The sequence below is a fragment of the Miscanthus floridulus genome, chromosome 8 (genome assembly GCF_019320115.1).
Source record: "Miscanthus floridulus cultivar M001 chromosome 8, ASM1932011v1, whole genome shotgun sequence".
Lineage (NCBI taxonomy): Eukaryota > Viridiplantae > Streptophyta > Magnoliopsida > Poales > Poaceae > Miscanthus > Miscanthus floridulus.
The window spans coordinates 182,538,024-182,552,635 of record NC_089587.1 but is presented as its reverse complement, the minus strand read 5'-3'; the positions used below and the strand labels follow the sequence as shown (position 1 = coordinate 182,552,635).

General features: G+C 47.6%; 3 protein-coding genes across 3 annotated transcripts; 1 reads left to right on the top strand and 2 right to left on the bottom strand.

The window, feature by feature from the left end:
* Positions 1–6,936: 6,936 nt before the first annotated feature.
* Positions 6,937–7,796, bottom strand: LOC136470287 (patatin-like protein 1). Its single transcript, XM_066468182.1, has 2 exons — positions 7,263–7,796; positions 6,937–7,173 (listed from the first exon to the last, which is right to left on the bottom strand). Exons 1-2 carry the CDS (start codon positions 7,794–7,796, stop codon positions 6,937–6,939), a joined length of 771 nt encoding a protein of 256 aa, XP_066324279.1.
* Positions 7,797–9,528: 1,732 nt separating this feature from the next.
* LOC136477677 (protein TAB2 homolog, chloroplastic-like) lies at positions 9,529–11,719 on the bottom strand. The gene is given in 5 exon segments (XM_066475919.1): positions 9,529–9,826; positions 9,828–9,946; positions 10,600–10,743; positions 10,841–11,381; positions 11,383–11,719. Coding segments are annotated over 5 exon segments (1,161 nt in total). The 5' UTR covers positions 11,599–11,719; the 3' UTR covers positions 9,529–9,685.
* An 81-nt stretch (positions 11,720–11,800) lies between these two features.
* Positions 11,801–14,305, top strand: LOC136477683 (uncharacterized). Its single transcript, XM_066475926.1, has 5 exons — positions 11,801–12,017; positions 12,584–12,659; positions 12,969–13,082; positions 13,715–13,816; positions 14,014–14,305. Exons 1-5 carry the CDS (start codon positions 11,896–11,898, stop codon positions 14,056–14,058), a joined length of 459 nt encoding a protein of 152 aa, XP_066332023.1. The 5' UTR covers positions 11,801–11,895; the 3' UTR covers positions 14,059–14,305.
* The last annotated feature ends 307 nt before the right edge of the window (positions 14,306–14,612 follow it).

The window sequence follows — 14,612 nt, the reverse complement described above, 5'->3', positions numbered from 1 at the left end:
GTGCCAGTCTGCCCCTCAGACCACCTAGACTTCTTGACCGCACCCACGGCAGGCGGGGCCTCCTCCGACCGCAAGTCTAGCTTTGGCACCGGCCCCGTCGCCGCATAAGCGCCGGTCCGCTCCTCTGACCACCCGGCTCCCCCAGGCGCATCCACCATGGGCGACAATGGGACCGGTGACGCCGCCGAAGGGCGCGGTGACCGCGTTCGCTTCGCTGCCCGTTCGCCGACGACATCCGCACTCGTAGCACGCTTCCTCGACACAGGAACCTCCACACTTCGCGTGGCCTCCTGCTCCTCACCAGCGGATGTCGCCGTAGGGTCATGACGTACCGCTGAGGTCGCAACGACCTCCTGACTCTCCTCCTCATTGGAGAAGACCATGTTGTCCAAATCCATAGGATCATCCGACGTGAGTTCCGACTCGACGTCGCTCGCACGTTCCCCGGCTCTCACACGCCGGGCGACCTCCTTCTTCTTCTCTTCTTTTCGATAAACCTCCTTGGTTTTCTTCTTCTTTCGGGCATCTACCGCCTCCTTCTGGGTGGCCTACTGGGCCCAGCCCACTGGCCCCTTGGGAAGGTGCGGCTGGGACTTGTACCTCCCAAGCCCCTACGAAACGAATGAACCGAAATAAAAAAAGAAGGGGGCAGAGAAAAAAGCACGAACAAAATAAGGGAGCATACAACGTGGGCATGATCGAGGCATTAAATGGTATGGGTTTTCCCACCACTGTCTCTCTGGGCCTCAGCTGCAGCACTCGACCGACACAACTCCAGATCTCGTCGTTCAGTAGCTCCTCCAACGATGCGTGGTCTGGGTCCAACCGGCCGTCATACTTCCACATCGGATGCGTCCTCTCCGCCAACGGTGCGACCCGGCGGCGGTAAAGGGTGTGGAACACCCGCACCCCATCGAGGCCGCCCCTTATGAGCTTCTGGAGCTCCTCCTCGATGGCCTCCACCTTGTGCTTCTTCATATGGGCACAGCCCCACAACCAACTCTTCTGCTTCACCGGCCTCCCGCCGGTAAATGCTGGAAACGGTGCCTCTATCGGATTTCTGATGTAGGACCACTCCCCATGCCATCCCCGGTTGGAGTCACATGGGGAATATGTGAGATACGAGCCTCCCACACGTGGCTTCCTCTGCAGGGCGAAGCCTCCGACCAGTGCGATCTCGGCTGAACTCTAGTCCGCCATAGCTCTCCCGAAGAAGAAGAGCCAGAAGAGATCCACGTGTGGCTCCATCCCGAGGAAAACCTCACAGACGGTCACAAAACCAGCAATGTGCAGCACCCCCAACAGATTAAGGTGCTATAGTTCCAGACCCCACTCGTTGAGGAGCCCACGCAGGAACCAGTATGCGGGGTATCCTAACCCACGCTCGTGGAAGGTAAGAAAAGAAACCACCTCATCGGGACAAGGTTGCGGGAACTCCTCCTCCTTCCCGGGGACCCTCCAGTGTGCCACCTCCTATGGCGGTAGGAACCCCTTCACGACGAACGCCTCCAGCACCGACGCCCTCACGGTGGACGACCTCCAGTCCGACATGTCGGTGAGTTCCTCTCTTATCCCTCGCTCTCTCTCCTTCTTTCCTAGAAACCTCCGTGGCTCTCAGGAACGCTCACGGCAAAGAGGAGGAGAGAAGGCGGCGGCGACAGACGAAGAATAGGCAAAAGAGCGGAATAAAAACCCTCTCCCCTCTCCTACTTAAGGAAAAGGAAGCAGCGGTTACGGAGGGACATGCCAATCGGGGAAGCCAGAACGACGGGGCGAGGTTTTCTCTTTCTTTCATTTAATGTAGATAAGATGTGCCCTGAACCGATGAGACGCGCCCTGCTCGATGGAATGGCTCCTGATCGGATGGGACGTGGCCTGGTAATGGCCCACCACTACTGCACGATCAACCACTACCACACGACGAGCACAGGAGCTGAAGCGCCACCACGCGCGGGCGGCTCCCCACTTCCCCAGGCCAGACCTAAAGGAACCCGAATGACAGGTAAGGAAGCGAAGGGGCGCCCCATGTAGGCCACGCCAACTCTGTCGCGGACGACGTGCACGGGTCCCGGTCGGGCATCTCTGACTGAAGCTCTTCGAACCCCGTCACTCAGGTCGTCAAGGTCCCAGTCAGACTTTTCCTACTAAGGCTCTCGGAGCCCCGTCACTCCAGTCGCTAAGGTAAACATTGTCAAAACCCCCTTATTTCTTTATAAATCATTCATACATCCATACGAGCATTCATCTCATACGCCTGAAACCCCTGGACGGTTAGGGCATGAACCGCCCGGGGGCTTGGGAACTAAGCATCGCACGTGCAGCAAAATGCACCAGAACGCTCCATGTTGCGCCACAAAGCGGCGATTGCCTCATTCGACATGAGCAAACAACAGAGCCAGGGAAGAAAACCGTAGATGAGCACCGTGCGGCCTTCGCTCGGTCTGGCAAACTGGGTCATCTCAACCTTCTCGTTTGATCCTGAACCTCTCACCAAGCTCACAGAATCTCTATCGAGTGGAGGCCATTAGGCCACCTGAGTCGGTCTCCAGAATGACCTAGGCATCTACCGGGTTGCAGGTAAAGGAGTAGTGGAATGCCACAAGAGGGCTATGCTGACCCCATCTTGAACAACGGACCTGGATTCTGCTCGATCACACCCGTTAGCGAGCTCACCGAGCTAGTCTTCGAGCCCGAGCGATCGGGACAGGCGACGAAACTCAGCCCCTTCGGTTGTGAGAAACCGGATGGGGTAGCACAAAACAACTCACATCGACCCCCACGAAGGCCCGACAAGGCTCGGGGGCTCAAATGCCAAAAACCTTGGGACCGTGACTTTGAACTCACGTCGACAGGATCTATGACATCCGACAAAAACCTTGGGACCATGACTCCGAACTCGCGTAGCAGCTTCACTTCCAACAAAAACCTTGGGACCGTGACTCCGAACTCACGTAACAGCTTCACTTCCAACAAAAACCTTGGGATCACGACTCCGAACTCGAGTCGATAGGATCTACGACATCTGACTGTGGCCTGGGACTGTGACTCCGAACTCGCATAACGGCTTCACTACCGACTGCACTCCAAAAAACCCTAGCTAGGAACCCCAACTCCGAACTCGCGTAAAAACTAACTGAACTAACTACCTCGGCTGCCCAGGCCGCACCAACATTAGGACCTACGAGCTCCATCTCGTCCATCTCCAGAACTAAGCTATCTCCGCTCACGGTGCGCACCGACACCAAGGTTTGTCTCAAACTAAACTTCCTTGCCTAATCCCTGGCGTGCACCGACGCCGGGATCAGCAAGTTCTGTCTCGATCTAATCCCCGCACCTAAAAACGCCTCGGCTGCACAACGACACTATGGTAAAACAAAATTCCATCTCAAAAAACTAAAAACACGCACACCCACAGGTGCGCTCGCGCGCACCCACCGACACGACACAAAACATCTCCCGCTGACAACATAGAAACCCCCAACCGGTTCCACCCGAACCGTCCGGGGGCTCGAGGGCTACACCCGTGGGTGCGCTCACACGCATCCGCTGGCAAGACAAAAATCCCCCGAATAATTCTACCCAAATCGCCCGGGGGCTCGGGGGCTCCTGTCGGGTTCATAAACCCGGAGTCCCTCGGAGACCGGCTTCTACGCCCGGGCTCGGCCCAGAAAAACAACATGTAGTTCATGGGCCGGCCCAAGAGTCTAAAACACAACGGGCCGGAAGGACAGTCTGGTCGCCGACCGGAAGGTCTACCCAAAAGAACAAGCGCCCGCTCGACAATTTCTTCGGCCCACCTCTCCGACCGGAGCACTCGCTTCAGGCACCAACCATCTCTAAGCAGTCTCTCTAATCAGAAGGCCTGACCCAAAACGCTGCTTCCTACTCCAACCCCACGACTCTGACCCGCGACCGAGGCTCATGGGAACCCTGCTCATCGCTATTCTCCGACCGGCGCACTCAGAGCCGACTGGAGCCATCCGACCGGGGGCGCCCTGTTTGGTAGGAACCAGAAGACGTGCGGAGAAAGGCAAGGTAAGGCTCACAAGTCAAAACCACTGTACCAGGGACCATACCCTGCACGAAACAATACTCTACAGCCACCATCTTCCCCTACAGTATTGTATGGGCCGCTAAAACTCCTATACGGTAAGCCCCCCGCGTGTCTCTGGACATCGATCACGGTATGGGCACCAGAATTTGCTGTACCGGGTGAACATAGCGCGGCTCGTCACATGCCACTAAGCATCAAATAATATTTGCAGGTACCGGCGTCCATCCTTCCTAAAGAAGATAGCACGACCTCCCGTGCGTATCCGACATTCTACAGCGACATCAACAGTGTTAGGGGCGCCTACCATTATCCAGTCTTCATCAGCGTATGCAACAAGGTTTAGAAACATCCGTTCTCTCTCCTTCTCACCTGTAAAGCCATCCCCTTCATCTATAAAAGGGGATGCGCTCCCTCCAACGAGGAAAGACAGACTTCTTCAAGCTCAGACTCACTAGATCGATAGCTCACAACTCCTCAAGCACACGCTTGGACTTCTAGCTCATAGTGGAGTTCCGGTCGCCCTCGGCCCTTCCGGTTGAACCCGACCGGGCCTCTTGAACACCTCTCATTTCTCCTTCTCGTTTGTAACCCCACTACAGACTTCGAGCACCTGGTCTCAGGAATAAAGTCACCGACCGACCCCGACTGGATGTAGGGCACGTTGCCCGAACCAGTATAAATTCTGTGTCATTGAGTGTCAGGCCACCTCCGATCACAACGTACAGCAAAACAATAAATATTCACTAGTTGATCACTTTCTATACCGACACAAAGTAAGGAAGTATAAATTAGACAAAGCTATTTTTTTTATGATAGCTGGGATTGGTCTTCGTCATCGCGTCCATGCGCTCATGGTTCAGCTTTTAGAGCCAGTTCCACGCCTGCTAACTAAGAGGAACAAAAATTCTCCCACCAGGCCAATTGGACTCCGATGATTTTCTCCTTTCTAATTCGACTCTGACGATTTTTCCCTTTCTATTTTTCTGAGGCCACGTGGACAATTTTTCTGAGCATTTTACTTCTGTCGTCCTTTTCGTCGAACGGACTCACGTCCGATTTACTCCCGCCAGGTCAACTTTTGCCCGATCGAACTCATGTTCATTTTACTCTCCCGTTGTTGTTTTCCATCAGCCGATTTTTTATTTTGTTTCTTACGGTCATACATGCCAATTTTTCAATTTTGTTTTTCACGATTTTTTCAACCATTTTTATCCCGTTCCAACAAATATAATAAGTGTAAAAAACAAAACATTGACTCTTTCCTTAGAAACAAAGATTTCAATCGCTAAGTTAGTGATGCATTTTTATCTGATTAGGATTTTAGGAATAAAACTTCTCATAGTGGAACATGGTTAAGTCCATGGTCCAACTTATCAAACAGTGAATTAAGGTATTAAGATATTTGTTGTCCAATCCAGTCTAAAAAATTTATCTCTATGCGGTGCAATATATCCAAAATAGTCACCACATATAAAGAAAGGACCAATTCTTGATACGTCGATAAATAGCTAACTTGATACGAGTTAGAACAACTCCCATATAGCGATGATACGGAGTCATGTTACTATACGTATTGGCTCCCGTTGCAACGCACGTGCACGTTTGCTAGTTCTATATAATATATTAAATCCGTTTCAAATTATACTTCGTTGACTTTCTTGATCCTAAGGTTGACCGCTCGTCTTATTCAAAAATTTATGCTAAATATTACTTTTTTTGTTGTGGCTTGCTTTATTAACAAAAGTTCTTTAGGAATGACTTAAATTTGACTATGTTTGCACAAAATTTTTGAATAAAACGAGTGGTCAAACTTGAGGTCCAAAAAGTCAAATGAATTATAATTTGGAACGGAGGGAGTAACAATTAATAAACTATTGATTTCCCGTAACTTTTGGTCTCAAATCTATATATATTTTTATTAGTTATGTTTTGCATAGACGTTTTTGTTTAAGTATTATACTATGTTTCTTCATCCGCGTAGAAAACAATCTGCTTTTTGTTTTTGTTATTTTATATTTGAGAAGGACTCTTTGTTCTAGTATATATGATACTTGTAATCATAGTTGTTCGCAAAGTGAAAAATAACTACGTAGAATCTTCTTTACTGGTGTTGTATAATTCCAAACCTCAAGAGTGGGTTTGATTGTTTTCTTTTAACTATCTTTTACTAAGATAAAGATAAATACTCCCTGTAGTCAACATTAGTTGACATTTAGAAAGGAAAAGCGAAAAAGTCGATTTTTTTTTGTGTGTTATATAAATTTCAACTAATGTTGATTGGTTGAGGCCAAAAGAGTCATGTCTCCTTAGATTATTCTTGTGGACTTTTTGCACTTAACCATGTTTAAAATATCGTTAATCTATCCATCTACTATTGGTTTAGTCGACCTCTCACTATTCATGTGCTCCTCCACGGGCAGGTGGCTAGTTAGAGCATCTCTTTTTAAACTCACTCTCTAAATTCTTATTTGTCATTTGAATAAAAAAATATCCTCTATGTTATTTTTCTACGTTTGGTTGGGAGAAAATTTCCTATTTAGCCTCGAAAATAATGCTACTTTCCTATTTGACATCGAAACTGAAAATCTTTCCTATATATCTTCAACTCGAGTTTTTATTTCCTATTTGACATTCCCGTCAGTTCCGTGAGCAACTACCATTAGCTGTTGAAGTGACGCGATGGGAAAAGATAAACCAGAAGCTGTTGTCAAGTTAAAGGGAAAAAGGAGGAAGAAAGAAGTAGATAAAAATAACAAACGACTAGCTACCATGCAATGCATCTATCTGAGGCATACTGCTAGTCTGTGTATATAATGACCACTCTGCAATCTGAAGATCCTTGTGCGGAATTCCACTGCCAGTCTGTAATTGATACTTGAGAGCTAGTTGGAGTTGATATTGCTCTTGCGTAGCATGCGCTCGTCAGAGAGTTGTTTGGCGAAGTGAGCAAGTGCCTCTACATTTGTGCCCTCACCGGAACAGGACTCGTACACCCCAGTGTCGATGTTCACTCTCGCCACTGGCTTCTTGAGCAGCTCCTGGCCAATCCCGATCAGAGACTCCATGTTCTCCTTGGTCGTGATGTCCACTGACGATGCGTCCCCAGTCAAAGTATAATCCTACATAAATACGATAGCATCGATCATCGTCGATTTTATACCAAGAACAGAATATATATGCTTTAGTATATCCTACAAACGTATCATACCTGAATGCGAAGGTAGTTCTTCTCACAGTGGAGGGCCTGAAAGAGCACGGGTGCATGGATGTCAACCATGTGGGAACTGGCATGTGAGAAGATGTCAATGATCGGCGTGAAGCCACCGTTGTACAGCCACTGAATGAGGCCCCATTTCGCGCACTGCTCAGCGGTGTACTTCTCCGACTGCTTCGCCGACCCAGTGCCGACGGAGATGACGAGGTAGTTCGTGTACTCGGTCGGCCTACTGACGTTGAAGTCCAGGTTCCGACGGTGCACCTCCTTGGTGAGCATGGATATGGCGACCATGGTGGGGTTGTTGGCCGCGACGCCGCCGTCGACGAGCTGGTACTCCCGGGACCTGCCGTCGGCGGCCTCGGTCTTGAAGAAGTGCGCCGGGAAGTAGGTCGGCGCCGCCGACGTGCTGATGCAGATGTCGGAGAGGTGCGCGTTCTTGAGCGTGTCGTTCTGGACCTTGTACGTGGAGAAGATGAACAGCCGCGACTCTAGGCCACCGAGTTCTTTTCCTACCTCAAAGGGCATTTTGGTCTTTTCCCATCGCCTCACTTCAACAGCTAACGGTAGTTGCTCACGGAACCGACGGAAATGTCAAATAGAAAATAAAAACTCGAGTTGAGGACATATAGGAAATATTTTTAGTTTCGATGTCAAATAGAAAAGTAGCATTATTTTCGAGGCTAAATAGGAAATTTTCTCTTTGGTTGGCTCAGCCTCGATTCGGCGATGACCAAATTACAGCGGCCCCAGCAGCTTCGAGCAGCTACCGCGTTTTCTCTCAAGAATAGAGAGAGGCCGGCCGGGTGCACGGACGCATGCTGCATGCACCGGCCTGGTCCGCTGGTCGTGCGCGGCGCGTGAGGGTCTGGGGGCCATAATCCGGCACTCCGGCGCACTGGGCCGGGCCGGGGCGGCGCAGTGGATGATGAATCTGCCGTCAGCGTGCATGCCGCACCCGGACACCCTGTTGAGAATCGGGGTTGTGCACAGGGTGAGGGTGGTGCTGCGAACGCGTCACACGGCAGCGGCCGGGCATGGCACGCGCTGTGCACACCCCTCGTGAAAAAACTAGGGACGACAATACACTGGGCCTTTCCTTAAAAAAAACACACACACTGGGCCGCCACGCCGCTGGGCGGGATGGGCTGGCCTGCGATGGAGGAAGGCGGCCGCCTAGAGCTCGGGCCGATGGTACCATTGGGCCATTAGCGGAAGGAAAAAGTCCACATTATCTTCCTCAGCTTTCACGAAAGTCCGCTTTTCCTCCCCAAACTCTAAAACCGGGCAAAACAACTCCCTCAACTTTTAAAACCGTTCATCTTACCTCCCTGGCCCTGTTATAAGCGGTTTTGAAGCCGGTTTTGTCTTTTTCTTTTTTATTTATTTTGGCTGAATATTTGAAAAATCATAGTAAATTACAGAAAAATCATAGTAAATTACAGAAAAATCATAAAATAGAAAATCTAATTTTGTTGGACTCCACATAAGTATATCTACACAATGAACATATAATATGGTATGATTTAGTACAAAGTTTTTGCTGTGGTTTTATATCTATGCTTTTCTGTAATTAAATAGAATAATTCATAGCTGCAGTTTCTATCGTCCAATTATGGTGAAATTTTTATGGTGGGCTAATTATTGTATGCTTAAACTGTAGTAAAAAATTCATACTTATTGGATCATGTATAACATAGTTATAGATTTTATTTAGGTTTATGCTTGTTAAATATAAATAAATCTATAACTAAGCTATACATGATCGAATGAGTATGAAATTTTTACTATAGTTCAATCATACAATAGTTATCCCACCATAAAAATTTCACCACAATTGGACCCTAGAAACTGCATCTATGAATTATTCTAATTAATTACATAAAAGCATAGATCTAAAGCCACAACAAAAACTTTGTACTAAAGCATACCATATTATATATTCACTGTGTAGTTCTACTCATGTGGAGTCCAAAAAAAATAGATTTTGTATTTTATGATTTTTTCTGTGATTTACTATGATTTTTTTAAAGATTCAGTCGAAATAAATAAAAAAGAAAAAGACAAAATCATCTTCAAAACTGCTTATAACAAGCCAAGAATGTAAGATGAACGGTTTTAAAAATTGAGGGAGGATGTTTTGTCCGGAAGTTCAGGGAGAAAAAATGAACTTTCGCGAAAATTGAGGACAGTAACGTGGAGTTTTTCCTTAGCGGAATCAATCAACAAAACAAAAACAAATCGTTGCGACCTGCAAGGCTGTTCAAAGTTGAAACATTTGTTTATACTTTCCTCTCTGAATTTCTGTATACTGATTCCCAAAAATAATTTACTACAGCACTAGACGTCGATGCTACAGTGATTTTCCAAGACGAAATCCACGGCGGAAAGAAACTAGCGTCCGGATAGATCATCCATCATACAGGCGGCGGGGGCAGGTCCAGCAGGAGCCAGACGCCGACGCAGCCGTCGGAGTTGAGGTTCTCCTGGATGGCCAGGAAGTGGAGGCCGCCGCTGGCCTTCTTGGCCGCCTCCCAGGCCTCCGCCTCCTGCGTCGCCTGCGGGGGTTTTCTGGTACCCGGAGTAGATGTACCGCGTCGAGACCCCCGCCGACAGGATCAGGCTCCCCCTGCCGGTGTCCACCTCCATCGCGCTAATCTCCAAACCGTTCATCCACGCTGAAATGGGGGAGACAGAAAACACAAAGATGAATATCTAGTTGTTCGACATTGTCCCCTTTACAGTATGCAGTTCAAATGCGGTAACTTGTTCTACATCAAATGCATATCCAGTTGTCATTTCTTCTAGACTAGAATCAACTAGATGGTTGTTGTGTGTCTGTCATTTCTTCTACATTCTCAAAGTACTAGTGATAAAATTCTGGAACGACACACATGTGAGATCATCTCATATGACATGCCAAAACTTGCCTAGGTGCTGAGGTGCACAACGATTAATCTTTATTGACTTGTATGCACCGCAAAAAACCTAAGTTGTTGGAGAAAGACACTAGCCAATTTCAATAAGATCATTGTTCATAGAGATCAAAGTGATCAACTGATATACAAGTACTATTTATTTAATAAGAATTTAGTTTTTTACCAACAAAAAAGCATCTACGTCTCATAATCTTAACATATAGATGCATTTGCATCCAAGAATTAGCCATGACCATGAAAAAAAAAATCGTTGCCAGTTTGCTACACACGTTTTGAATGCTTTGGGGCTTCAGGCTGCTTGTTAATTTCAATACGCCGATCGAGACAGCACATTGTCATTCTTCTATTGTGACATTGGCGTTGGGTGAATATTTGGTACAGTACAAGCTTACCGGCTAGAGGCTTGGCGCGAGATGATTCCACGGCGACACCAGGGACTAGCGTGCTGTCATCAAGCTCGAACCCCAGCAGATCCAAGTCCAGCCCCGCACCGAATGCGTACCTCCTCCCCAGTGACTCCACCTCCTCTCTCACAGCTGCACAATATAAACAATCAGAAGAAGAAGCTCGCTCTGCTCAAGGCCTCATCAATGGCTCAATAATCAAGGTTAATCGATCGCTGTGCCAAATTACCGGAGAACGGGAGCTGCACGAACGCCCACTTGTCGCCGAAGAGGTTCTCGGGGAGCGTGGTGGGGAACGGGTTGTCGAGCGCGAGCAGCGGGCGGGTGCCGGCCTGGAACCCCGGGTGTCGGCTGTACACCACCTCGTACCGCTCCTCCAGCCACAGCAGCAGCGACACGCACCGCCGGCTCGGCACGGCCTTCACGCCCAGCTCGCCGCAGGCGCGGGTGATGATGGTCTGCATCTGGGACCGGAAGAAGCGGACGCGGTCGGGCATGGGCACGCCCAGCGCCTCGGACACGGACGCCAGCGCGTCGCGGAGCGTCACGCTGTTGATGGCGTTGTTGGGGAAGTAGCGCGTGAACTGGAGCGACAGCGTGGCGTCGCAGACCACGAGCTCCCACAGCTTCTTGCCGCGCGCGTCCAGGATCGGCCGCGAGCAGAAGTCCAACTCCCACTCCCGGATCGACTCCGGGTCCGCGTCGGGGTCAAGGTAGCACACCTCCGCCTGCGGGTCCACCTCGTCCACGGGCTCCGCTTCTTCGTCGGCTGATGTCAGCCGCGGCGGATGCGGCGGTGGAGCTCTCGGACGAGATGGACCGGCACCGGCGCGACGGGCTAGCCGGAACAATCATGCAGCGGGCGGGAGTGACGGGGCGCGCGGAGAGGGAGACCGAGGTGGTGGCTCGCCCTGGCGGGTTAGGGAGGGGGAGGCTGCGGCGCAGGGCGAGGCCATGCCCGGCGACGATGGCGGTGGCGGTCGTCATGCCGGGAGCAGGCAGGCGCCCACGGCCACATCGCAGAAGCTAACGCTAGGGATGGCGGTCGCGGCGTGAACCAGTTCATCCACCAAGCAGTGTGGTGATCTCAGTCTTCCGCTTGGACCGTGGGCCGGCCCAAGATCATGAAGAAGCCCACCTAACGGTGAGGGAAGAGGATAACGACGACCTGATTTGGTAGAGAAAGAAAAAAAGAAAAACGAAAAAACTAGAGGGTGGAAGACGACGGTGTCCGGCGTCCGTAGAAAGAGAGGAGAGGGGGGTAGGAGGCGGGGAGCAGCAAGAATGGCGTGCTCCACTGGTCTCTGCTTCTCGGCGTCGATTCCTCCTCTTCCAGCCTCTTGTTCTTCTGGCTCCTCCCGCTTCCTCACGATCAAGCGTGTGTCCTCTGCTCCGTCCTTGTCCAGGTGTGTTCTTGTTTCTTGTTGCCCTGCCTCCATTGATGCAGTATTGCTCTTGGCCAATTCATTAAAGCTTTCTCGAAATCTCAAATTAATTTGCTCGATGATGTTAGATGTTATTTTTTCTTGTCAGACGAGAATTTTGCACTGTTGTTCCTGAAGCTAGTCAACATCGAAAACCGCTCGGTGTTGGTTTTTATTCTCTGCAATCTTGTGAATTTACCTTTAACTGCTATAGGTATTAAAGAATATTTGGTTGGAACTCCACATTCTGGTGTATCTGGTTGCTTTTCCTACCATATGTAGAATAGTCACTAGTTACAAGTTCAAAACCTATTCTTCAGTTACAAACCCTTGGAAAAATTCATTTCGACTTTTTTTTACAACTGTGAAACGGTTCAACTTCCTCATTTGGGTTGGCAAGCAGCCAGGAGACCAGTACATTTGAATTAATATCAGTTGATTTTACTTAGTTTACTAATAATAGCTAATTCTGGTTGTGGTTAGTGACATCAATAGTACTCGCATTATAACTTAACTGACCTCTGAGTTATATGTCTTTTCTCTCATAGATGGACAATCCAATACAAGCAATTGGGACATACATTATATCGGAGAAGCCACGTTCTGGCCTTTGCTAGTGCAGATGTATGCATCAGGCTTTGAGTAGGCCATCTATTTTTTAGGGTTGGTAGGACTATGACATTAATAATGCTTGTTGAATATAACTTTATGTGATTTGATATTTTTTATAAGTTTAAGCTCAATTTATTAGACCTATATCCCAACCAGGATACCATAATTCCTTAGTACTCTTCACTTTATGCGTTATACTAACCCAGGTCCTGGAGAAAGTTATTCAACTTTCTTTAGTGCCAGTTGCTGCATTCTTATTCTTATTCTATATAATACATTCTCTCTTGGTAGCTAAACTGTTTTTTTTTTCAAATGAATCAGGCACCACAAGGAAAAAGAAGCTCAGGTGAGAATGTTGTGATGGTTGATCCACTGGAAGCTAAGCGCCTAGCTGCTAAACAAATGCAAGAAATTAGGGCCAAAGAAAAGCTGAAGGTGCATTGTTGCTGTATTGGAGTTTATCATTCCTTAGATTAAATCAATCATATATGCTAAAGGAAGGAATCTTCGTAATAAGGAAAAGTGGAAAACATCTGTCTTTTGTTTGGGCCAATAGTTGGCGATGAATCATTGTTTCAGATAACTGGAAACAGAACTAGGCTTTTCCCTGTTCATGTTGTCCTGCAAGTTCCCCATTTCTAATTTTTTTTCTGTGGATGAAAACTTGATTGCATGTTCTTCAGTTGAGGCATCTAACCTAACTGCAAATGGATGTTCAACTTAATATTACCTAGTGGACTGTACATTGCAGTAATGTTCACATGTACATGGATTATTAATAAAAAAAACTCTACCTGCGGGGGAAATTATAACTTATAAGAGAGATGCTGAAATTCCTTTGGTGATTCAAGAAACATATATGTTTATTATATCACTAATATATTAATTCCACTTTCTGTTAACAAATAGTTATTTCGTCATCCATTAATTGGTGTCTGTTTGTCCTGGAAAACTCGTCTGCTGCACTACCCTCTGAACCCCAATATCAGTCTATGTTCTATTTTGATGCTTCATTGTGTTTTCTTACTCTTCAAATTTGATCCAAATCACTGTGGTCTGTCTTGTAGAGGCGCCGTCAAGCAGAAGCGATCAATGGGGCATTGGCAATGATAGGACTGACTGCTGGATTGGTAGTGGAAGCTCAGACAGGAAAGGGCATCTTAGGGCAGGTACGTAAACTGAATGCAGGAGAAATTCGGTTTTTAGTATATACAAACTTTTATCATAACCAATAACATGACTTGGGAAATGTTATTAATGGACAACAGTGATGTCTGATGCTTGATATTTATTTACTTAGAAACCAGAATGTTAATTACAGTTTTGCGCTACGAATATGTGATCGCGTGCTCATCCATTTCTGCAGCTAGCTGGATATTTGACGGCTATTTCTAGTTTATTTGGGCAATAATACTGGACCATGATTGGAGATTTCTTTTTCACGTTCCTTGGCCAGGAGAGCTCTTATCTGAATCTTATTTGTTGAATCCACCCAATTTTTTGGGAGTTAATCCCAAATGGCTGTGCAATAGCGCACCCAGACTTGTATGTTTATCAAGCACTGATAGCATGGGCTGAACATTAATATACATGTAACAGAGTCGTCCCAACAATTTCTGATTATAGCAGCTGCTAAAGAGCAGTTCTTCATACTTAAATGTGAAATGTTGAAGTCTTTGAGAACTCTTTTCCTTCGTTTGCCAAATCATTGAGCTTGTAAGATGTGGATTGGACTTAGAAGTCTCTGACTGGTTGTTTGTATTTAGTGAGCTGATGACACCTGCAATGGAATGATGAATCTATTGCTAGGGTGTGACTTCATCTTACCATGAAAATGTGGGTACCTCAAGTCTTATTTTTGTATATGTTCTTGTTGATTGATCTTACTATGAAAATGTGGGTACCTCAAGTCTTACTTTTATATATGTTCTTTTGTTCTTGTTGATTGAGCTCGAGTGGCAGCAT

Bases quoted from the DNA above. Each gene is read 5' to 3' on its own strand.
- LOC136477683 (XM_066475926.1), top strand. From the start codon at position 11,896: ATGGCGTGCTCCACTGGTCTCTGCTTCTCGGCGTCGATTCCTCCTCTT. The intron at 12,660-12,968 runs GTATGCATCAGG...CAAATGAATCAG, and splicing joins TGGCCTTTGCTAGTGCAGAT to GCACCACAAGGAAAAAGAAG. The intron at 13,083-13,714 runs GTGCATTGTTGC...TCTGTCTTGTAG, and splicing joins GGGCCAAAGAAAAGCTGAAG to AGGCGCCGTCAAGCAGAAGC.
- LOC136470287 (XM_066468182.1), bottom strand. From the start codon at position 7,796: ATGCCCTTTGAGGTAGGAAAAGAACTCGGTGGCCTAGAGTCGCGGCTG. The intron at 7,174-7,262 runs GTATGATACGTT...GTATTTATGTAG, and splicing joins AGAACTACCTTCGCATTCAG to GATTATACTTTGACTGGGGA.